Source organism: Lygodium microphyllum, chromosome 6, assembly GCF_053477565.2.
Source record: "Lygodium microphyllum isolate KBCC chromosome 6, Lygodium_microphyllum_v1.1.10, whole genome shotgun sequence".
NCBI lineage: Eukaryota > Viridiplantae > Streptophyta > Polypodiopsida > Schizaeales > Lygodiaceae > Lygodium > Lygodium microphyllum.
In genome coordinates this window covers 159594314-159618255 of record NC_141140.1, presented here as the reverse complement: position 1 = coordinate 159618255, position 23942 = coordinate 159594314, and the positions used below count along the sequence as shown (strand labels likewise).

General features: G+C 40.9%; 1 protein-coding gene across 1 annotated transcript in view; it reads left to right on the top strand.

Annotated features, from left to right (window-relative positions):
• The window catches only part of STT3A (staurosporin and temperature sensitive 3-like A), a 74508-nt gene extending 51059 nt beyond the window's left edge, over positions 1–23449 (top strand). Inside the window, exons 17-23 of the mRNA XM_087680337.1 lie at positions 174–317; positions 19910–20096; positions 20319–20416; positions 20530–20609; positions 20879–20972; positions 21093–21179; positions 22754–23449. Coding sequence (XP_087536463.1) covers positions 174–317; positions 19910–20096; positions 20319–20416; positions 20530–20609; positions 20879–20972; positions 21093–21179; positions 22754–22828 — 765 coding nt within the window. The 3' untranslated portion in view covers positions 22829–23449. The remainder of the gene's footprint in view (positions 1–173; positions 318–19909; positions 20097–20318; positions 20417–20529; positions 20610–20878; positions 20973–21092; positions 21180–22753) is intronic.
• The last annotated feature ends 493 nt before the right edge of the window (positions 23450–23942 follow it).

Below are 23942 nucleotides of genomic sequence, written 5' to 3'. Positions count from 1 at the left end.
ATAGAAGCTGTCGTGTGCTCAACCTCCTTTTAAGCAAGAAGAAAGATTATGATCTTTGTTGCTTTCAACTTTCAGTTCTTCTTTATTCTCAGAAACACTTATATTATGGGTGTGCATTGCAGTTCCCCTTTATCAGAACATTGATTGTGGATAATTGGTCATTGTTTTTTCAGGTCCATTGTGTATGGGCAGCGGCAGAAGCTTATTCAGCTCCCTCTATTGTGCTTACTTCTCATACTGGGGATGGACTCCATGTTTTCGATGATTTTAGAGAGGCTTACGCTTGGTTGCGGCATAACACTGATGAGAATGACAAGGTTTACTCTTTTTCATGCAAAATACTGTTAAGACCATTTGGAAGTGGTACATGCTTCACTGGGTGTCTTAAAATGATGTAGAGGTCAAAACATATTTTAATTGCAGGTTTTCCTTTACACTTTTTTGTTCTCAGGTAAAATGTTTCATTTTGGAATTATTGGTACTTGTGATATGATCATCCCTGCATTATTATAAAGGTGTAGATGGTGTTCTTTTGTGATAATAATTGAGAGGGAGTAGGGAACACTACAAGTCAACAGAACTGATTTCTGTTATCTGATTGGTAAGGAAAAGGACAATCCGTCTTTTTTGTAACCTATCTAATTGATTATTTTCCATGGAAAGAATCAACATCAATAATCCTAATACAACTTGGGTTGGCTGCACTGTGGATAAAGCTAGAAGATAAATAAAAGCTTCAAACCCATGGTGTTTTAGCAAGAAAGGCTTTGCTTATGGTGTGATATGAAGCACCCTGTATCTTGTCATAGTAACGAGTGCTAGGATCTAACCATATCAAGTTCAGAGTTTCCACCCAAGATATATGCTTGTGATTCTTGCAACTTATTGACATGGGGGTCTTTACTAAAGTAGAGTGCATGGGCAGGAGTATTATGGTTGCAGGACAGTTGAAGGTCCAAATAGGGTCATAATCTTGCTAGAAAACTGCCTGCTTCAACATAATCTAGTTACCCACGTGTCAATGCTGAGTATCCCCTAGAGTTACTCCTGCCACTACCAGTTCATCAGAGACACTCCCACTTGTATATTGCTTTTGTAGAATATGGACCCACGTACCACTCGAGGACCTCATGACATAGTTTGCCTCAACATTCCATTCATAAACTGCCACGTGTGAGTGTCCTAAGGTTCATCATCATACCAAACCATCTGTCACACCTTCAAGCAAGAATGTCCCCTAGAAAAGTTGGTATGATGAATCTTAGGGCACTCATACTCTCCTCATCCAAGAAGAAGCATGGGGGTCTTGTACACATCAGTAGGCATGTTTGGCCTTTCATTGCCTTGCATGATCAACTGCAGCCTATAATCTCCACTACAGTTTTAAATAGTGGTGCTAGAATAGGACTTATTTTTCATTCTACCAAAAAGACAAGACTAGACATGCTTGTGCTCTAGCATTGTCTCATTGTGTACTTATTTTCAGCATTGTTTCATAGGCCACTTATTTTACTGTTATGACATTAGACATGGATGTACTCTGGATTGTCTCATAGGCCTCATTGGCCTTATGTAATGCTAATAAGAAAGATCTCTGCTTGTATCATATTCTCTGAGCAGTGGGCTCCATGTTTACTTCTCCCTATAGACATGTCCTTTTCTTGTGGCACTCATTATCATAAGCAGCAATTTGAGGTATGGTCCCCTGTGGGCCGTGAGTGTCAGCAGTAGTTAGAGTTGTGGAAGACAACTCGCAACAAAGATGTGAAGTGAGGCTGCAAGTTAGATAGTAATCTCCTCCATAGGCATATGCAGACCCATGTCAACCAAAATTTGCAAAATTTGTGGAGTTAGAGATGGGTGGTTTTCCTGGAAAATTTTGGAGTGTTGTGGTCTATGCTGGATAAGTGGTTGTGTGATGTACCTGCAATTCTAAGATAGGTATGAATGATCAACAACTCAATTGGATGGGCAAACACAATGAGTCGCACTATGTGCATAAAATATACTCGGGAAAAAATAAGTCATCGACAGATGGTGGGCATGGTCTGCCCCTACTTCAATAGGCTGATCTGAAATTGTAAATTTTGAGATCAAATCATCAAAGCCACTAGGGAGACAAAGCCGATAACATAGTCGACTATGCTAGAACTATATTTAAATACAAAGCATGTGAACCCGTTGATGATGGCCATCATGCCAGGCCACTAAACATTGCAAGCTGTGTGCTCTTCCCAGTCCAGATGTCCCCCATACAGTGTAATGTGTATCATATTGTACGAAGTTCTAAGAAGGCCCACCTTCTCTAGATCCAACCCCTCGTATATGCCTTTGATGTGTGAAACAGTTTTGCTTACTGGTTGGGTCTCTGGGCTTAAAGTATCCTGCAAGAAGATGCCTGCATGCTAGTAAACTCCATGATGCTGATATAGAGGAGGTACGATGGCTTGTCTCTTGTGGTAACATATTTGGAGGTGGCTGGGGCAAAGCAGCACTCCACAATGTAGATATCCTCAGTTGTGAATCTAATCCATGTATATCTATCATTCTCATCTCGTTTGAGTACCTACATCATCTCCTAAACCTCTTTGTGCTAGATGGTACACACCACTCCCCAAAACCACAACAAACTCCTCCCCCCTCCCCCCCCACCCCTGGTCAAAAGACGACGTATCAGCGAGACAATAGGGTTTGTGGGGAGGAACACGGAGTGAACTCGGCAAACATGGAGAAGAGAAAAGAAGAGAGAAGAAACTCCGATGAATGGAATGATGAAGTTTTGAATCATGGAGTGAATGTAATACAAATTTGGTGGTTTGGTCCAAGTTTCGTTGGATTCCTCTTGTGAAATTCTTTAACTTTGAGAGGTGCTCTTTGGAGATATTCTGCAGGTTCCCAAGTGCGATCATTGTTGTCATATTCTTTCTAGTGAACAAGGTATTCCAATCGATCTCAGGAGATCAAGTCTAAGACATGCTCAACCTCAAATTCATCATGATCTTCAATCTGGACAGGTGGTGGGGGATTAGATCTCTTCCCCCTTAACGGTGAGCTATGGTATGGCTGAAGCAAGGAAACATGGAAGATTGGATGGATCTTCATGGTGATGGGGAGTTAGAGTTGGTAAGCAATTGGATTGATTTGGGCTATGATAGTGAAGGGCCCAAATCTTTGGTAGTCTAGCTTAGTGAAGGGCCTTGTTGTTTGGAGTTTATGTATGAGTAACCATACTTTATCACCGACTTTGTATGTTGGATGTTGGAGATGATGTTGGCCTGTATAGTGCTTGTATTGATTTTGAGTCTTTTGGATTTGCTGCTTGAGTTCTTGGTGTATATTTGCTAGGTTTTGAGCTTTATCTCGGGCAGTAGGGTTCTTTACTTGATTGGAGAGATATACATCCATCCTTGGATGTTGGCCATAGTTTGCAAAGAAAGGAGTTTGCTTGATAGATGTATGGATACTATTATTATAAGAAAACTCTGCAAAGGACAAGAGCTCAAACCAATCATTTTGATGGTAGTTGGTGGTGCAGTGGAGATATTGTTCCAAGACTTGTTTTGCTTGTTTTGTTTGATGATCAATTTGTGAATGATTGGTTGTGGATAATTTAATTTGGACTCCAAGGAGGTTGCAAAGGCTCTTCCAAAAACTAGATATGAATTGGGGACCTCAATCATCATTGATGATGTCGTTTAGGAGTCCATGTAATTTGAAAATGTATTCAAGGAAGAGTCTAGCGGTAGCTGGGCCTGTGATGGTCTTGGTGGTAGGGATAAAATGTGACATTTTTGTGAACCTATCTACCACAACAAGAATAGAGTCATATTTGTCTGATTTGGGAAGATTTATTATGAAATCCATGGGCAAAGTAGACCAAGGTCGTGCTAGAATGGGTAAGGATTACAAAAGGCCATGTGGCTTATGACGAGGTACCTTGGCCATGTTGTAGGTATCACATGATTTTATATATTCCTTAACTTCTTTCCACATTTGGGGCCACAAAAATATCTTGAAATAAGCTCTAAGGTCTTATTAACTCCAAAGTATCTTGCTGTTGGGGTGTCATGGCGTTGTTGGAGTACCTGGAGTCTCGGCTTTTCTGGAGGGATGTAAAGTAGATCCTTATAGTATAACAATCCATTAGTTTTCTGAAACTCACAAACTTCATTTCCTTTTTCTTCTTGATTTTTCTCTTAACATTATTGGCCAAATCATCATGTGGTAGGGCTTCATGGATTAATTGGATCAAGGTAGGGTCATCTTGGTGACAATTGGAGATGGCTACTAGCTGGAGGTGCTTTGGCTTGAGTAGTATTACTCGTTGTTGATCAAAAGCTTTTTCTTTCTTCTTAGGTGCTAGGTAGGATCTTCTTGATAAAGCATCTGATTGGCATTGTTGGCGTCCTAGGTGATAGGTGATGACAAAGTCAAAACTAGTGAAGAGGTTACTCCAACGCTATTGTCTTCGATTGAGGATACGTGTTGTCATAAAAAAATTCTAGATTTTTGTGATCTGTATAGACAATAACTTTATGGATTGTATTTTTTAGCCTTGAGTGGAATGCCACTAGATGCATATGACCATCATCTCCATGTTGGGACAAGATGGCTTCTAAGGCATAGTTTGATGCATCGGTCTCCAAGAAAAATGGCTTGGTAGGATATGGGTGGACTAGGATTGGGGTAGTGGTGAAAGCGATCTTTAGGGTCTGGAAGGCCTTCTCAGCTTCTGGGGTCCATGAGAACTTTGAGTTTTCTGTGAGTTTGGTGAGGACTATCTTTGAGTAATACTTGATAAATATCCTGTAGAAGTTGGCAAAGCCAAGGAAGCATTGGACATCGCAGACACATGTGGGTGTCTACTAGTCAAGAATAGTCTTGATCTTTTTGGGATTCATTAAGATTCCTCTTTGGGAGACATTGTACCCCAAGAATTTCACTTCTATTTAATGGAAGAAACACTTCTCAAGTTTTGCATATAGTTTTTTTTCTCTGAGCTTTTCCAAAACTAATTTTACATGGTGCTCATGCTCCTTTGGATCTTTTGAGAATATCAAGATATCATCTAAGTTTATTACTATAAAATCATCTTGATGCTCTCGAAAGATATCATTCATCATATATTGGAACATTGCAGGAGCATTGGTGAGACTGAATGGTATAACAACATTCTCAAAGTGACCATGTGCGAAAGGCTATCTTCCATTTGTCCCCTTCTTTGATCTATACAAGATTGTAAGCCCCTCGAAGATCAATCTTTGTGAAGATCTTGGCTTTTCCAAGACATTCCAAGAGCTCGTGTCAAAGGCATAGGGTGTTGATTCTTGACTGTTATCTTGTTGAGTGCTTGATAATCCACACATATTCGAAGTGATCCGTCTTTTTTCTTTACGAACATAATTGGGGATCCAAGAGGGGATTTAAGAGTGCCTAATGAACCCCTTGGTTGAGTTCTCATCAACGTTCTTGTGTAGTTCAGCTAGTTCATTAGGTTATAGCTTGTAGCTTGGTCCAAAAGGTGGTTGAGCCCTCTCATGGAGTTCTGTAGCACAATCATATGGTGGGTGTTCAGACAAGAGATTTGTGTTTTTTTTTCAAAGATATCTTGGAATTCTTAATACTGGCTTGGTAGCTTGACTGACTCATCCTTACTAGATTCTCGAGCTGGTATATGATATATCATGTAGTTCGGTTCATGCCTTGTGTGCATAAAGACTTTGGCTCCTAGATATACCAACTTTCCTTAATTTTCACGATCTGTAATCTTTTACTTAAGCTAGTCAATTTCTGGATTGTGTTTCTTTAGCCAAGGCATCCCAAGGATGATTGGATTTGTGGGATTTGATATGACATTAAAGCATACACGAGATTTGTGATTGCCAAGAGTTAACATGAGTGGTCGGGTTTCCTTGGTAATATCTTAAGATGTTAGAGGTCTTTCATCCACGACTTCAGCTGGTGCAGGATTGGGCTTTTGGAGAACTGGAATCTGGTATCTATTCTCAAAGCCATTATCAATGAAACATGTGGAGGCCCCGGAGTTGACTAGGGCTTTGAGAGAAAGAGTCATTTGGACTGTGACAAGAAAAGTTTCCATGGATGTGGTTGGGATCAAGAGACGCTTTCTTATATCAAGTTCCAGTTGTATGGTCTTATTTACAACCGGACATCCTCGTTTTCCTACTCGTGGATGGTTACAACAACTCTTGGGATTCTTGCTATCTTATTTGGGCAATTTAGGGCAATGTGTCCAAGGTTTCCACAATATGGGTATAGATGATTCTCTCTTCGTCTTTGATTTTCTTGTGGGGTTAAGGGTTGGAATTTGGTATTATCTATTTGCATCAGTTTGGGCTTGGTTTTTTCTCTGATTGGGGCCAGGTTTCATTGGCAAGGCCTTAATTCTTCTTGCTTTTCTTGCTTACTCTCAAACAGTGTATTATCACATTGGATAGCTTGCATGATATAATCGTTGAGTATTTTTGCCTTAGGCATAGTGAGCATGAGGTCTGTCATGAGGATGTATTTTTGAAACCTCACTTAACATGTGGATTAATTTTAAATCACACGGTTAAGTAAATGTTGCACATGTGAGGTGTAATTGGGATTAGAGTAAATTTACGAGTGCAAGACCCGAGGAAATCACGGAATGTCAAAGGCAAAAGTTGCTATAAGTTATGCCAGCAGAGATACTTGGTGGTATTTGGTGTTAGTTGTTGGCCTAGGTCATTTATTTGGCCATAAGTGTCAGTTGGTGACACTAGGGAAGCGGCGTTTAATGGTACCTAATGCCAATCTAATGGTCAAAGATGGTGTAGAGACATGGGAATGGAAGTTGCCTAGCAAATTTAATTATTGGCTAGTCAGATTATTTTTCAGGGCATCGAAATAATTATTAGATTAATTTTCAGTATTTAAAGATTGAAAATTAATATTTAATCATGGATAATATTGGAAAAACCATTTGGGAAGGCTGCCACTTGTGAAAAATGCCCATGCAAGGTTGATAAACATCTTTAGAGATTGGAGAGAGGTATTTTTAGTATATTCAGCCTGCGAGAGAGAGGGAGGAGATGATACTGGTCTGATTTGCAGCCATTGGAGGATGTTTTGAGATAGGCAGGGGTAGGAGAAGACCAATCAACAGGAGGTGATAGCATCTACAGCTATTGAGACAGGGCAGTAGCAATAAATGATTGATTTTCTTCAATTATTTGCATTTACAAGCTGTCGAGATAGGGCAACAGTAGTAAATGACAGATTTTCTTTAGTTCTTCACGAAGAAAGTCTGAATTCTCTTTGATCTCTCAGCCTTTCTACAGCCTTGCTCCGAAGATTACGGCATTGAGATCACTAGAAGTTGAGAAATTTTAGGTTTATCTTTTGTAAACCCTAATTTGTAGTAGAAATTAGGGTTTAGCAGCAGCCTCCGGAAGCGTGCCAAAAATTGGAGGCTCTAAGACTTGGATTCAACAGGGCTGAAGCTGTTTGTGGTCAAATTCAAGTGGAGGGAATCGATGAATTTGGGGCATTTTCCATCTCCATCAAAGTGGGTGAAGGCCAATTGACTGCCCGAATCAAGGGGCGAATTAGATTGAAGACTTACTGGTCATTTTGGACAGCAAGGGGAGTTGGAATATCGAAAGGGATTGGGAGAATCCCATTGTATATCAACTTCTTCTTGAATTAAGTTAAATAAATATTGAAAGGGGCGCCAATTTTGGGGCTAATAGGGTGGCCAATGTCCAAGATTATATGGTAAAGTGTGTATTTCAGTTTTGTGAATTTGTTAATTGCTGTAAATAGTGCTTAATCAGGTTATTTACCCCCCTATCCGAGAAGGAAGATTGGTTTCATCCTTCATGTCATCTTGAAGTCCCCATCTAAATTGGCTGATAAAATACTCCTCATGCCAGGTGAGGTCACATATTAATTGCCTAAATTCAGATGCATAAGGCATGGCTATTACCTTGTTCTAGCTTCCAAAGTTTTGTTTCTGCTACTCGATTAGTGTTTGCATCTCCAAATGTGGAAGTGAGCTCACAAAGAAATGCCTCATAGTTGTGAAATATTGGTATATTCTTTTGCAAGATTGAGGCGAATCATAATAAAGCTTGACTACAGAGCAAAGTCCCAATGAATCCCACCTTGGAAGGATCATCTGGATACCTATCCGGTTGCATGCGGATATAAAGCTTTACTTGTTGTCGGAATTCCTTGAACTTTGAATGGTCACCATTGAACTTCTTCGGCATGCTGATCTTGGGTTCTCTTGTTGGTAGTTGATAAACACGCATAATGATCTGATGATTTTCTCTATTGTTCTGCAAGGGTCTCGGATCTAGTCTTGCATCTCTTGAAATATAGGGCCTAGATGCATAGGGTGTTGTATTTGAAGTTGTGCTTGTCGTTTATTCAAGTCAGGAATTTATTGTTGGAGTTTTTGAAGAGAAGCAAAGATTCTTTCAAGGGTTGCCTCCATTGTGCTCAGTAGGGATAGAAAGTAGTCTTACTAAATTGTTATGGGAGTACTAGACTGTACTCGAGAGACTACTAGACTAGATGTAAGATTTGTTGCAAGAATTTTGATTTCAAGATAATCCCACGTAGGGATCTAAGTTACAATGATAACTTAACAAGATATGAAAAATCCCACAACTCGGGACCGTAGGTATAGACAATAGACTTGATAGGATATGAAGGATCCCACAACCCAGGACCATAGGTATGGATACAAGATATCAGAATTACAAGATCTCCCTTGACGGGGATGAATAAGATATAAGACAATACCAAATAAGATCTCGTACTACGAGATTACAAGGTGACAAGACAACGGGAGTATAATGGAAGACAAGACAAGACTACATACCATGACTAGACAAGAACTAGAATTGGAACTGACTAGACAAGAACTAGAATTGGAACTCGAAGTTACTTACTTGGAGGTCTTGACTCCTTGAGCTTCCAAGACTGGCATTGGCAAGATTGAGGAGCTCTATGGTGAGCCCTTCCTTTTATAGGTATTGGAGGGTGGCTAAAGATCTTCTAGAATGTTCCATGATGACATCATTGATGATGTAGACGATGACATGGCATATCTTCTAGAAGGTTCTATGATGACATGGCAAGGGTATGGTTGGCTCTAGGATATCTTGTTAAGAGTGCATTCGCATGGGGTGTGGATTCATGTGGCATGATCAAGAATTAATTTGTACACTTGATCATGGCATGTCCGTGACAAAATCCCATCATAGTACCTACAAGAAGGACCATCAGAGTAGAACCATGGATACCCAAGCAGTGGGTGCGCAAGCCACCACTAAGGTGCCTCGGAGAGAACCTGATGTCAATGTTGATTATACCAGCTCTTGAAAATAGAGAAGAAGCATAGCAACTCTCAATATGTATCAACAGTGTCTTGCAGTAGTATACAAGACCATCTTGTCAAAAATGCCTCGGAACATATGTGACCATGGATTCCCCGCTTGACCGTCAAAGTGTCTCCTCATGTGAACTCAGACTAGGAGCTAATTCCGCTCTCTATCAAATAACCAGCTTATCATGAGCTTGGATATCAATCCCAGTGCCAGGATTTGAATCTGCCAAACTTCGGTCGGTGCATCGGGGAAACCCCTCTTTGGAGCTTGTGCAATGTATACCTGTATAGATGAAGTTTACCTACCCCATCTCACCACCCTCTCACACACCCTCTTTGGCACTGGAGAGTTGTGAGGAATGACCCCATTACCTGTACTAGCCTCCTAGAAGGGAGGCGCTTGGAGCCATCGTCGGGGCCACATAGTTGGAGTCTAAACTGGGACCTAGAGAAGAGGAAGGCTCGTTGAAAGAGGTGTCACCCATTGTCACCGTTTGCACTTGCTCCTGTCGTAAAGCTGCTAATGTCCTATAGTCCTTCCGGAGGTTACCCTTCTTGCCATAATAATAACACCGAGACTTCTTCTTCCGCTGTATGGCACCCCTCTTTGGAACTGGAACATCCGAAGCACCAAGAGATAGCATCCTCACAAAAACCTGAAGCGAAATAGAGCAAGTCTGTCAGAGAGAGAACTAGGGAGAGAGAAAGAGGAGAGAGAAAGACTGCAGAGGAGAGAGAAAGACTGCAGGAAGAGAGAGAAATAGAGTGACGAGGAGAGAGAAAGACTAGAATTGGAGAGAGAAAGACAGGAAAGATGAAGAAGCCATGGAAGCTTGGAGCAAGAAGGGAGAGAAAGATTGTAAATGTATTGATTTGTCAAAAGATGTGAAAAATTACAACTTCTCTCCTTATATACCAGTGTCAATGTGACATGGCATATTATTTGCATTCTAACTATTCCCAGCTTCTTACAATCCATCCCTTCCCAAAAGTTTTTGTCCTAAAAAACAAACCTAAAAAGAACTAAAGAAGAGATGGATAGAACAGAGTACTACTCTGTTTTACAGCTTTACAAATGGGGAATGAGTGAAGAATTATCATTACAAGGGCTGAATTTGAAGAACGGAAAGAGGACCCCGCTATATACATGATTTGAAAAACTTTAGAAGCCATTGGAGCCATAGAATCTTCAACAAATAGTTCCAGAAGAAAGCAGACAGCTTGCTGAAATAACAGTCCCTGCTGGACCAAATCTACCATAACTTTTGATAGAAGTGTCCAAATGAGATGTACCACATATCAAAACGAAGCTCTTGAAGAGTACTTTAAGCTCATGTAGATAGCTCAATTCTGAAAATAAAGTACGACAAAAACTGTTTTAAAACAGCGTGCTGTCCTGAACCAGTCTGCACCAATACTAGCTCCATAAGCAATAGACTTCAGCCACCAATGTATCTTTCAAGTATGGATACTCATCCAATATTGAATCAGGTCTCCAAGAAGCCTCTTCAGAGGGTAAACCTCTCCACTTAATCAAATATTCCACAATAGAATGTGATCGAAGCTTCTTTTCACGCTGACCTATAACAGCCTCTGGGATGTACTGAACTAAATCCACTGGATCACCATAATAGGGCTTGAGCTGACTAACATGGAAGACGTTATGAATCTTTGTAGAAGAGGGAAGCTCTAGTCTGTATGCCAAATCTCCAATCCTCTTAAGGATCCTGTAAGGGCCATAGAATCTGTGGGCAAGCTTATTACTGGATCCATCTTTCAATGTAGAGTACTTGGATTTGGGCACCTTCAACAAAACCAGCTCTCCTTCCTGGAACTCTAAAGGCCTCCTCTTCTCATCAGCATACATCTTCATCTGATCTTGAGTCTTCCTTAGATTCACCTTGCATTGCTGAAGAAGGGTCTGCATTCTTTCCAACTCTTCCTTCCCATGAGGGTTGATCTTTTCGTTAAAAATGATTGTGGGTAGGGGCACCTTGTAACCATACAAAGCCTTAAAGGGTGAAACTCCTATGCTCGCATGAGTGGAATTATTATAAGCAAACTCAGCCAGGTGTAACCAAGAATCCCATGAGGTTTGGACATCATAGCAAAAATGGCGAAGATAAGTCTCCAACCATTTATTAACTCTCTCTATCTGTCCATCAGTTTGGGGATGATAAGCCGTAGATGGAGCCAACTTGGTACCCATAGATGTAAATACCGCTTGCCAAAAGTTACTCATAAACTTTGAGTCCCTATCATGGACAATCACCTGCGGTAATCCATGTAATCTGAAAATATGCTCCATAAACTGGTTGGCCACCTGAGAAGCAGTAAACTGAATTTTTGTTGGGATAAAATGAGCTGCTTTGGTGAGTCTGTCAACCACCACATAAATACTATTCCACCCCTTCTTTGTAGTAGGTAAGCCAGTGATAAAGTCCATAGTAATATGAGTCCATTTACCCGTAGGAATAGGCAATGGCTGCAACAAACCTCCTGGCTTATGGGTGCTATCCTTATTTTGCTGACAAGGCACACACTTCATAACGAAGTCCTTGACATCTTTCCACAGTCCTTTCCAATAAAAGCTCTTGCTGATCCTGTCATAAGTCTTGAAAACTCCCAAGTGTCCAGCTAAAGGCGAAGAATGCAACTCCTCTATAATTTTTCGCTTGAAAGAAGAAGTAGAGGGAATAACAATCTTGCCCTTCCACCAAATAAGACCATTTTTAAGCTGGTAATGTAAGTTTTCTTCCATAAGACCTTGCTGTAATTTCTGAAAGATTTGGCTGAATTCCTCATCTAAGAGATATGCCTCTTGTAGCTCTTCAATCCAATCACTATGTAATTCTGTCATGGCTGATACTTTGCAGGCCCACATACGAGAGAGAGAATCAGCCACTATGTTATCTTTGCCCCTTGTATGAGTGATGTCAAAGTCATAATTTTGTAATGTTGCTACTCATCGTCGTTGCTTTGGAGTAAGATTTGACTGAGTAAGGAAATACTTGAGTACCCGATGATCACTATGTACTCTGAATCGGCTGCCATATAAGTAATGGTGCCATTTCTTGATTGCATGCAGAATAGCCAACATTTCCTGGTCATAAACATTCATGGCCATCTCCTTATCAGTAAGCTTACGGCTTTCAAATGCAATTACTCCATGCTCCTGAAGCAAAACAGCCCCAATGCCACGGCCACTAGCATCACACTGTATAGTAAACTCTTTAGAGAAATCCGGGCATACAAGAATAGGAGCAGAGGTAAGTAATTCCTTTAACTGGTTGAAGCTACTATCTGCAAGAGCATCCCAAAAGAAAGCCTCTTTCTTCAACCTGTCAGTTAAAGGGGCTGCAATTGCCGCATAATGCTTTATAAATCTGCGATAGAATGAAGATAGACCAAGAAATCCTCTAAGAGAGGTAGTAGTAGTAGGCGTTGGCCAATCTTTTATGCATTGCACCTTTTTGGGATCAGCCTGTATTCCTTTTTCACTGACTATATGTCCCAAGTATTCCACTTTAGTCTGCATGAAAGAACACTTCTTCTCCTTAGCAAAAAGCCTATGATGTCTCAACACATCAAAAACCTTCCTCATATGCGACAAATGATCCTGAAAAGTCTTGCTGTAGATCAAAATGTCGTCGAAGAACACCAAGACAAACTGAAAGAGGAAAGGTTGTAGAATCTTATTCATTAGGCTTTGAAAGGTAGCTGGAGCGTTTGTAAGGCCGAATGGCATCACCAAGAAATGGTAGAGCCCACGATCAGTCCTAAAAGCAGTCTTGACCTCATCACCCTCTCTCGTGCGAATTTGATGATACCCTGATCTCAAATCAATCTTCGTGAAGAATCGAGCCCCCTTAAGCTCATCAAGCAAATCATCTATCCTGGGTATAGGATACCTGTTCTTCACTGTTATCTTATTAAGATCCCTGTAGTCAATGCACATTCTGAAAGATCCATCTTTCTTTTTGACTAATAGGACTAGGGATGCATACGGTGAAGAACTGGGTTCAATAAATCCCATTTCAAGAAGCTCTTTGATTTGCTTGGCTACTTCCTCTCGTTCACATTTTGATAGTTTGTAAGGTGGCTTATTGATTGTCTTTGAGTTGGGTTCCAAATCAATGGGGTAATCCACCGCTCTCTTAGGAGGCAATGCAGTAGGTACTTCAAATAAATCTCTATACTCCTGAAGAAGAGCTGTCAAGGCTGGATGGTTTGCTGAATTATTGGGCTGATCCTGTGTTTCTTTGTTCAAATGCAATACAAATATCTGTGAGCGCTTTTTGTACTCTTTCTTTAGTTGTTGAATGGTGATAAGCTGAAAATCAGATCTACTAGGAATCCCCTGTAAACGGATGAGCTGTCCATTGGAGAAAAACTCCATATATAACTGTGAGAAATCCATAGTAATCCTGCCTAAGGTCATCAACCAATCACAACCAAGTACAATATCTATGGGCCCCATTTCCAAAGTGATCAGGTTTACTTTGACTTCAAAATTTTCAGCCATCTGCAAAGAAACCTGTGGGCAAATCTGCGTACTGGTTTCCTCTTCACCATTAGCCACTTGTACTCGAATGGGTTGCTGTAAGTCGGTGGGAACACAATTCAACTTGTACATAATAGATTTATTGACAAAACTGTGAGTACTACCACTATCTATCAAGATGAACACTGGCTTTCCACATATGCTTCCCTTCATACGAAGTGTATTAGGGCTCTTAGATCCCGTCCAAGCATCCATAGAGATAGAACAATTAGTGGCAGCAGGCAACTCATTACAAAATCCACCAGGATCAAATGGGATATCACCGCCTGGATCAAAAGGAAAAGAGTCAGATGGATCATAGAAGTACTCCTGTCCACCATCATCCTCGAAATCTTCATTTTCAGCATTGATTGTGACTGCATTAACTTCATCTATGTCATTTTCAAAGTCCTCAAGAACTAGCATACTCTGAATTTTTGGCTTGGTATTTTTGTATATACACTTTGAAGCATGGTCAGGAGTATACTTTTCTCCACACTTGAAGCATAAGCCTTAGGAAAGAAATGGAATTTGTATTGACTGAAGTAGACTTAGGGTTATTGTCACCTTGCTTAAATTCAACCTTTGGACTGTTTGCTGTCCTGAAATTGCTTTGAAGCCTAGAAGCATTAAATGGAGGATAAGTTGGTATCCGTAAGCTCCCACTAGGCATATGATTGCTGCCATAATTGTTACCAACTTGCCCTTGCTTTAAAACGGTCCTTGGCTGTCCATAACTTGGCTGAAATGAAGACTCTTTCTTATACTTCCTTCCATAGCGCTCTGCAAGCTCAATAGCCTTGAAAAGTGAAGTAGGATTCTGCGCCATAACATCAGCTGACAAGGATGGTTCTAAACCATACATGAACTTGTGTAACTTGGCCTCATCACTGATGTTTTCCACATACATGGTCAAGTTAAGGAATTGGTTTGTATATTCTCTTACACTTAGGCCCCTTTGTTCCAAACCATACCATCTTCGTTCTAACTTCTCTTTTTCAAGAGGTGAAACAAAGACTTCAGCCATAAGTGCCTTGAAAGCTTCCCAATTCTCAATAAGTACATTCTCTTTCTTGATATACCTCCACCAAGTGTGGGCAAATCCTTCTAAGTGCAAGGAGGCAAAGTGTATCTTCATAACATCAGTTTTAGGAAATATGTCAAAATAAGACTCCATCTTAGAGGTCCATTCCTCTAATTCTGATAGTGAAGATGACTGGCCATTGAATTTGGATAAAACAATTTTGTCCTTGAATTCTCTATCATGGAAGGGTTGCTGTCCCAAAACTGGCTGATCAGAATTTCCAAGTACAAAACCTCCAAATTGAGACTGATATCTTCCAACAGGTGGCTGAGAATTACCATGTAATCTTCTTGTTGGTAAAGCACCCCTAGAATGCTGAGTATGCAATCCAAAAGCTTGAGTATTGGCTCCGTTCAAGTTGCCCAAATAGTCATCATGCCTTTGTGAAGCTTCTCCCACTTCATACTGACTATTTGGAATACCTCTTCTTCCAATGATTCCATCTCCATGACCATTTTGGTTGGATGGCTGTAGTGGGACTGAAGGGTCAGTATTTGAACAGGCCTTCTCATTAGCTTCTTTTGATGCCACTTGTAATTGTAAAAGTTTAGAGATTTGTGCCATGAGTAGGTCGTTGGACATTACCAATCTATCAATAGAAGCCTTGGTCTGATCAGTAGATTGAATCATCTAATCCATTCTTGACAGCATGGCCTCATGTCGCTCTCTATGCCTTAGTTCATGGGCACACAAAGTATCATTGAGTATACTAATTTCTCCTTGTTGAGGCTCTTCAGGGTTCTCTTGAAGTGTGCTTTCCATCATGGAATCCCTGATTTGTTGTGCATAATCCTCCTGGACCTTATTTTTGCCTTTATGTCCTGCCATACTAGTGCAGTCCTGCAGTACCCCTTGTCAGTAAAACGGCTATAACTTTGGCTAGAAAACTCCAATTGCAAAACTTTTTTGTGTGAATCGAAGCTAACAATGCCCTCTTCGAGATGAGCTATAGCACGCTATAACAAGTTTAGGACAGAAAATTCTGTAACTGAATTTCAGAGCCTGAACTGTCCAGTCCTGCACCCTGTTTAGACCTGTAAGTGCCTTGTTTTGACCCTGTAATGCAAGAAAGTAACCTCAAATGGCTACCAAACCCTGCAAAGGGGTATATAGGACCTGTGGGTACCCTGTAGTACCTGCACCTGTGCTTCAGTATCAAAGGGTGTACCTGTATCCACCTGAAAATGCCCTGTTTTACCCTGTTTTAATCCAGTAGGTACTTGAGTCGTTGGAAAGTCTTCAATCTTTAATTCTCCACTCGCTGTACCTGTGTGAGGGATAAAACGGCAGGACGGGTTTCCTACACGGGCTCCGAATCACCGGGAGGTGGGCAAAGTTTCCCCCGGGTCGGTTGGTTGCACCCCTTCGGGATCTTCGATAGTGAGGGAGGGTCACCTCTCTTTTGTCCCACTATCTCCCCCGGCATCCACCTTTTTCCTCGGTGGGAATATCAACATGGCAGAGGCTAGTGTGCTAAGCAATTAGCATGATATGTAATTGAAAAATATCCATTCAGCCTTTCATGAGATGCAATTGATTGATAAGAAAATTTGAGATGGGAGAAGGGTATTACCTATGCAATTCAGTGACTCACTGATTGCTAGTACTTACCCTTTTACAATATTTCAGCTTGGGTAAGAAAAATTTCAACAAAACAGACCAAGGTTATGCATCAAGCTGATCAAATGTTACCTAAGATGAGTAATGGTTTTGAATAAAAAAGAATTCAATGAAATAGGCTGAGATTGAAGAAAATTAATACTATTCTCTGATCTATTGATCAATCCAGTGAATTAATTGATCAATAACCTCTCATCAACAAGTGGAAAAGCCATTAGCAATAGGATTATTGAGAGATTTCAGAGATTAGCAAAAGAAAATACCTCCATTAAGCTTGAAAATGATGATGGATATCAGCTTTAACCCGGTTGATGCAAGAGTTCTTCATAATCCACCATAAATCCAACATAAAGCTTGAAATCTCCATGAAATCAGTCCATACATGCTTCAATATGATGAAATCCTTGAAAGATCAATACTCCAGCCTTGCTTGAACACTTGAACTTTAAAGATTCAAGCTCCCTGATGAAAAGCCCCAAAATAATCCTTCCATTTGAGCTTCACTAACATGCACGGGCTGAAATCTCTTCAATGTCTTCAATCTTGAAGTCTATCCAGCTTGTATTCAGCTTTAGAGAAGCCTTGAAGGTCGGGGAAGTCCAAAATTTTGAGAAATTTGAGCTTCCATGTCTGTGGCTATGGCTGCCTTGCTGTGTATTAGGGTTTGAACAGAGGAATGGCTGATCAAAATGCTTCAGAGGCTGAAGATTGTTGCCAATTAGTGCTTAATGAAGCCTTCAAGAGCTGTGGTCAATGGCTGAGGTTGTGGAGCAAGATGAGCAGGGAGAAGGAGCAGGAAGATCAACGCATTTTTCGGCGCAAATTTCGGGCAGTTTCCTGGCTGAAATTCAGCAACAAGCATCAAGTATGGTGCTCCTCCTGTAGCTTAGGCAACAAAGAACCTTTGCCCCATGGTTTGGCAGTGAGATGTTCAGCACAGAGAGAGATATTTGTGAAGATTCTTGACATCCACCATGAAAGCTTCAGCCAAAAGCTTGAAGGAGAGAGAAGAGAAGCTCTCTTTTGTAAAGTAACTGTAGTTTAGTCTCTAACTAAGCCCGGTTAACCATTCTTTACCGTAGTTACCTCCATTCTTGCATGAAATTTGATGATGTCCAGCCATTTAAGCCTTTACCCGCCATATCTGACCTTGGATATCTCCAGATGTAGTCATTTGCTGACTGTAGTTGTCCTGCAGCACTCCACTAGTCACTGTCTTGTACCATTTTTTGTCTGAAATTGGTTTTGAAATAGGAAAATGGGAGTGAAAATGGAAGAAAATAATGAATCAAAGACTGAAGCTCTGATACCACTTGTCAGAGAGAGAACTAGGGAGAGAGAAAGAGGAGAGAGAAAGACTGCAGAGGAGAGAAAAAGACTGCAGGAAGAGAGAGAAATAGAGTGACGAGGAGAGAGAAAGACTAGAATTGGAGAGAGAAATACAGGAAAGATGAAGAAGCCATGGAAGCTTGGAGCAAGAAGGGAGAGAAAGATTGTAAATGTATTGATTTGTCAAAAGATGTGAAAAATTACAACTTCTCTCCTTATATACCAGTGTCAATGTGACATGGCATATTATTAGCATTCTAACTATTCCCAGCTTCTTACAAAGTCTCCAACATAACACTTGTAGAAGAAGAAACAATGTCGGCATGGCGATCATCAAGAGGAGATGCCGAAGGAGCCATGATGAGGGAGATATAGAGAAGATGAAGAAAAACAAGGGATCTTTAGAGAGAAAAGTATGCCAAAAATACAAACTCACAAGGATTGTACGAGTTCCAAGCAATAACGAAAGCACATAGAGAAAAGATCAATAGTAACAGAGTACAGTGATGAGAACATAACAACCGGATGCACATGAATCCTCTCTAAAGCTGAGCAGTGTACCACAAAGTGGGAAGACGGACCAAAAATAACTGGAACCAGCCTGAAAATACTGCCGCTTAGCCTTGCACAAGTGCAAACAGCCGAAACGCAGGTGCTGATCAGTAAAATGCAGGCAGCAGACACCAAAACACAGATTGGGAAGGGTTAGTAACAAGTCCCCAGCCTTGAAACAGGCCCAAAACGCTGAAAACGAAAATGGCAGTTTACAAAACATTGAGGAAACAAGCCGAAAATGATCAGAAGATGGTTGCTTAGGCTGGAAATCAGTCGCAGCAGTCAGAAATAGGTCCAATCAGCAGTAGAAAAGCCAAAACTCAGACCTGAAACAGTATAAAACAGCAGCAAGAATAATGATCCTGTGCTTTGATACCATGTCAAAAGTGGATGTAGTGATGGAAGCATGTGGAAAACTGCTGTAATAGACTGCTATACACAAGAGACAAGGAAAAGAGAAAGAGACATTGCAAAAGAAAAGAACACTGCACAAGGAACTTAGGAGCAAAGAGATACTTAGGAAATGGAATCCATATACCAAGATATGAGACAGTACAGAACCAATGTGAGTCACCGGCTATGAAGGCACTGGCACCTGCTCCTCTCCCTCCACCAAAACCAGTCAGGTCATGAATGTGGAGGAGCCTGAATAAACAGGCAAAAATAATGCCATAAATCATGTCGGGTTGGCCAGCAATAAATGCTAAAATGACCATCATAAAATGTCAAGAAAAATGCCTAAATAATTAGGACAATATCTTGGTGCCCTACCCCATTGAGATGCATAGACTCAACTAAGAATTGACATATCTGCTAACATGTCTTCACTCGCTCGTTAATCAAATTCAGCACATCAATGAGTGAGGGTTAAATCTTCCCTTCAAATGTTATGGAGTTTTTAGGCTCTGTTTTTCTTTCTGATTGGCAATTTGAATTTTGAGTGTGCTGATGTGAAGATTTTACTCGTGACAAATATTCTCCACTCTCTATTCCATCTCACTTAGTTGAGTGGTCATTTGCATATGCATCTCCTCCTTGATATTGTCCAATTTCTTTCGCATAGAAGATTGGAATGTGCATCCTCGATCATGTGCATATCTTCTCGATGCTAGTATTTTACTATGTATTTCATCCACTGCCATCAGGCTGTTTTGGAGAATTAGGTCAGCAGTACTCACTTCATTGCTACATTTTGTGCTGTTGTGCTCTCTCCCTCCTCCTCACACCACCCCTGCCCTCCCCACCCCAAAATCCCATGTTGTTGCGTGTGCGAAATCAAACGTGCACATGTGTGCGCGCCTGTGTGCGCGCACACACACACAGACAGAGAGAGAGAGAGAGAGAGAGAGAGAGAGAGAGAGAGAGAGAGAGTTGTTTAACTTTCATGGCAGAACAGGTTGCATCCTGGTGGGATTATGGATACCAGACAACGGCAATGGCAAACAGAACGGTTATTGTAGACAACAACACTTGGAATAACACTCATATTGCAACTGTTGGCACTGCCATGTCTTCTCCAGAGAAACAGGCTTGGGAAATCTTTCAGTCACTGGATGTAAAATATGTGTTTGTGGTGTTTGGAGGTGCGTCTGGTCTCCTACTTATGATGAGAGTTGGAGCTGTGTGTTGGATATTGCAAATTTTGCAACCATAGAGCAAGTGGTTTATGCACTTAATTATACAAATTAACTCTATCATATGTTAAACCTGAGCTGAAGACCTTGTTCTGAAAGCTTTAGTGGTGAGCAGGGCAGTTGTTTGATATCAATAAACCGGAAAGGTAATTGGTTCACATTTTTTGCCAGGACTGGTTGGATACCCAAGCGATGACATAAACAAGTTTTTGTGGATGGTTCGAATTGGAGGTGGTGTCTTTCCGCACATAAAAGAACCAGATTACTTGGTAATGAAGCAAGACATAATATTTCTTCAAGTTCATGTTGCAGCTCTATTTCTAGGTTTATTGAATCTATCTGAGTAGCCTCCTTACTAACATTTTAAGCAATCTTGGTTCAGAGGGATGGCCAGTATCGGATTGATGCACAAGCAACACCAACAATGTTGAATTGTCTAATGTACAAGCTTTCTTACTATCGGTTAGTATCCGCATTAGATGCCATTGGGTTTAGTGTTATTCACCACTTTGTCAAGGGGAAAAAAACTTGCTAGTCTTGTGTTCCCAAGTTTTCTAGCATTGATGTACTAGTTATGGCTTGTGCATGTGCTCCAATCTTTTTCACATTCTAAAAGTGGAGCATGCGCATTTCAGTAAAAGCAGTCTGCGTGTGTATGTTTAAGGCATGATGAGCAGGATTTTTCTAAGGTGAAAAGTGTAAGTCCTGACCTAAGTGGTTCATGCCATCAGGTTTGCAGAATCATCAATGGATGGGAAAGGCTATGATCGAGTGAGGAGGACTGAGATTGGCAAAAAGAAATTTAAGTTGACACATTTTGAAGAGGTACAGATATGAACGTGTATTTAGAAGCCACTGTGATTTTAATGTGCAATTGAAGCTATCTTGCATTTCTACAGTTTTTCTGTGGCATACATGATGAGTGTTTCTTTAAATTTTGAACAGGTTTTTACAACGCATCACTGGATGGTTCGCATATACAAGTTAAAATCACCAAAGAATAGAGTGCGAGGGAGAAACAAGAAGAAAACCGTAAGTTGCCCGTCCAAGCACCTTTGTGGATGTCGACTATGAGCTATGAGCTGTGCATACGCATACCTGTAACACATCATCCCTGAGTCCATTCATGCATGTAACACATGCATTCATATATTCCATACAGTAAGCACCTAATAAATATGTGGAGTCCTGTTCTAAAACTCTTCATAGATGAAATTAAAGGGAAATGAAACTAGTGCAAGCCTGTAAAATGCCCCAACATGTTGTCCACAACCCGTATGCCAAGCCAATGACATAAGAGGTAGACCCGTAAGCTGAAACTCTATAGAGCAAATGCCAACATCACCCGGATACATGAATCCTTTGGATAAGGATTTAGTCAAGTGGACACCTGAATTGCTCTTCCCTTCGTGGAAAAATAGTAGTATTAAACCTTCCACTGCTGGCCATTGTGTGCAAGAACTTCAGTCACGTCCTGCTGGAAGGTTATGGAAGTTGGTGACCTGGTAATTCCATGGGCCTATGTGTTGCATAAACGACCTCCTCTAGTACACTGCACAAGGCTGCTCTCCTCTAGTACACTGCACAAGGCTGCTCTGAAGCCACAATGTCTCCCTTTCCTTCATCTCGAGAAAAGACATACACCAAGGACACCAAGTTTAGTAATATGGGATGGCCATTTTCTAGCTTCTTGTTGCAGTTCCATCCAGTCCTTGTACCATCCCAGTCCTGTCTCCATGTTAGAGCCCCCTCACATTGTAACAGGGGATGGCAGTTCTTGTCCCCGTTCCCATTCCCATCCCCATTCCCAAAATGTGTCCCATGTTACAATGATGCCAATAGGGAGAGGCACCTGATTCATTTAGAGAGCAAAGAAGAGTTATGCTATCCATATTCCTGTAATAGGATAGCTGGTAGATCAAATGAACAGCAAAGCTTTATTGCATTGGGATCCTCCTCTTTGGTCACCCTACCAGCATAAGCCTAGTGTTCAAGGTGGCAAGATCCCAGACCTACACTAATGCCATGTGAACACGTGTCCAACCACGTATGCACCCAGCAAGTCTAAACCCACAAACTTGTGATTATCATCCCAAGTGTGGATGTCAGCTCTGGGACACCATGTTTTGTCTCTATGTATGTTAGTACACTGAATTTTCCTTGTTTATGTTCTCATCCTTTTAGGAATCTATGTGTTATTATGTTAGTACACAAACTTCCCTGCTTATGTAACACCTGCACATGAACAGTTCTGAGCCACATGGTCGTGTCAGTTGAGCACAAATAGATGTTTCACAAATACACAGATTATGAGGCAATACCTCCACATGCTGAATATCTCTGTTGGCCAGTGATTTGTATGTTGCAGTCCCATGAAGTCAGATTGTTAAAAATCCATCATCAATGGAGTATGATAAAGCTGTTTAGTATCTTAGTTTGAAAGCTAGACTTTCTGAGGCTTTAAAGGTGGGATTAGTGCATGATTATAAGTACCATTGAAAATTCAAATTGGCAGACATTCCAGGGTACATCTTTTCTGTTTCGTTCATACTGTATGTGTTCTAGTTCAAGCAGGTTAACATGCTGCTTGTTTTACACAATTGCAGGTTGGTAAAGTCTCAAAGGTACCGAGCAGTAAAAGGCTTCGTGTGCGGAATCCTTTTGAGAGTCCAGCTTTGTAACAATTTTTTTAGCAAGAGGATACATTTCTTTACACTCTGAGATCAAGGGAAGATCTTAGCAGCACTAAAATAGGGGTAGATCACACTTTCTGAAGAAAAGTGGCGAGATCGCACTTTCCAATTGGTGCCAATCACGCAATCAAAAGGAACCCAACAGATGAGCACTAGCTGATAGAAGTGAAAAGATCACTATTTTGGCAGGAAGGATGCCACCTTCCTTGTACCAACTTGAAGTGTAAGATGCAACAGGGGCCTCTTTGTTTGTAAGAGAAAGGCCGGCTTTACATTAAATTGGAGAACTGCATACCTCGGCTTTCCACTATCAGCTTCATTTTCAAGAGAAGTGAAGTGCATCTTTGATTCTTTATCTTATTCAAATTACGTGAGGCAGGAGAGGCTATCGGCAGACATTGCAATGTAGCCAACTGAATTCTCAAATGCCTTTCAAGGGGCAAAGAACTGCTGTTTCTGCAGAATCCTAAATACCACATGGATTTGAAGAGCCTAATTAGTTGAGTCGCTTTAATTGTACGACAAATCTTAGAGTTTACAGAAGTACGTACGATCTCTTTCAAATGAAAGGCTATTTACCCCATTCCACTATTGATAAGGATGCTTGAGCGTACTTTTGCAAAAGAGAGAGAGAGAGAGAGAGAGAGAGAGAGAGAGAGAGAGATTAACGTATGCAGAAGGCCAATGTGGCCTATGAGACAAGGCCAAAGTACATCTACGTCCAATGCTATCTCATCGTAAAGTGAGAGAAAAATATACCACCATGCTAACATCTAAAGAGTCTCTTAAGTCGAGAAGGTTTATGTACAAGATAAATGGCTACAGTAAAAGCTAACATCTAAACATCTCTCTAAGTCTATAAAGTGCTCGTACAAGATATGTGACTATAGTAGCTATGCTCTAAATTTCATGGGTTAAGCACATGCTCCCAGCTAGGATGTGGTCTAGGGTTGCTTTGTTGATGTGTAAAGGTGAGTCTCCTATGCCTCACAATGATGGCTTTGATTAGGCTATAGTATGGCCCCCTCCATCGTCTATCAACTGGTTGAGGCCTTCATGCTTGACAAAGTGCAATGGTCCCATCTAATCTGACTCGTTTAGT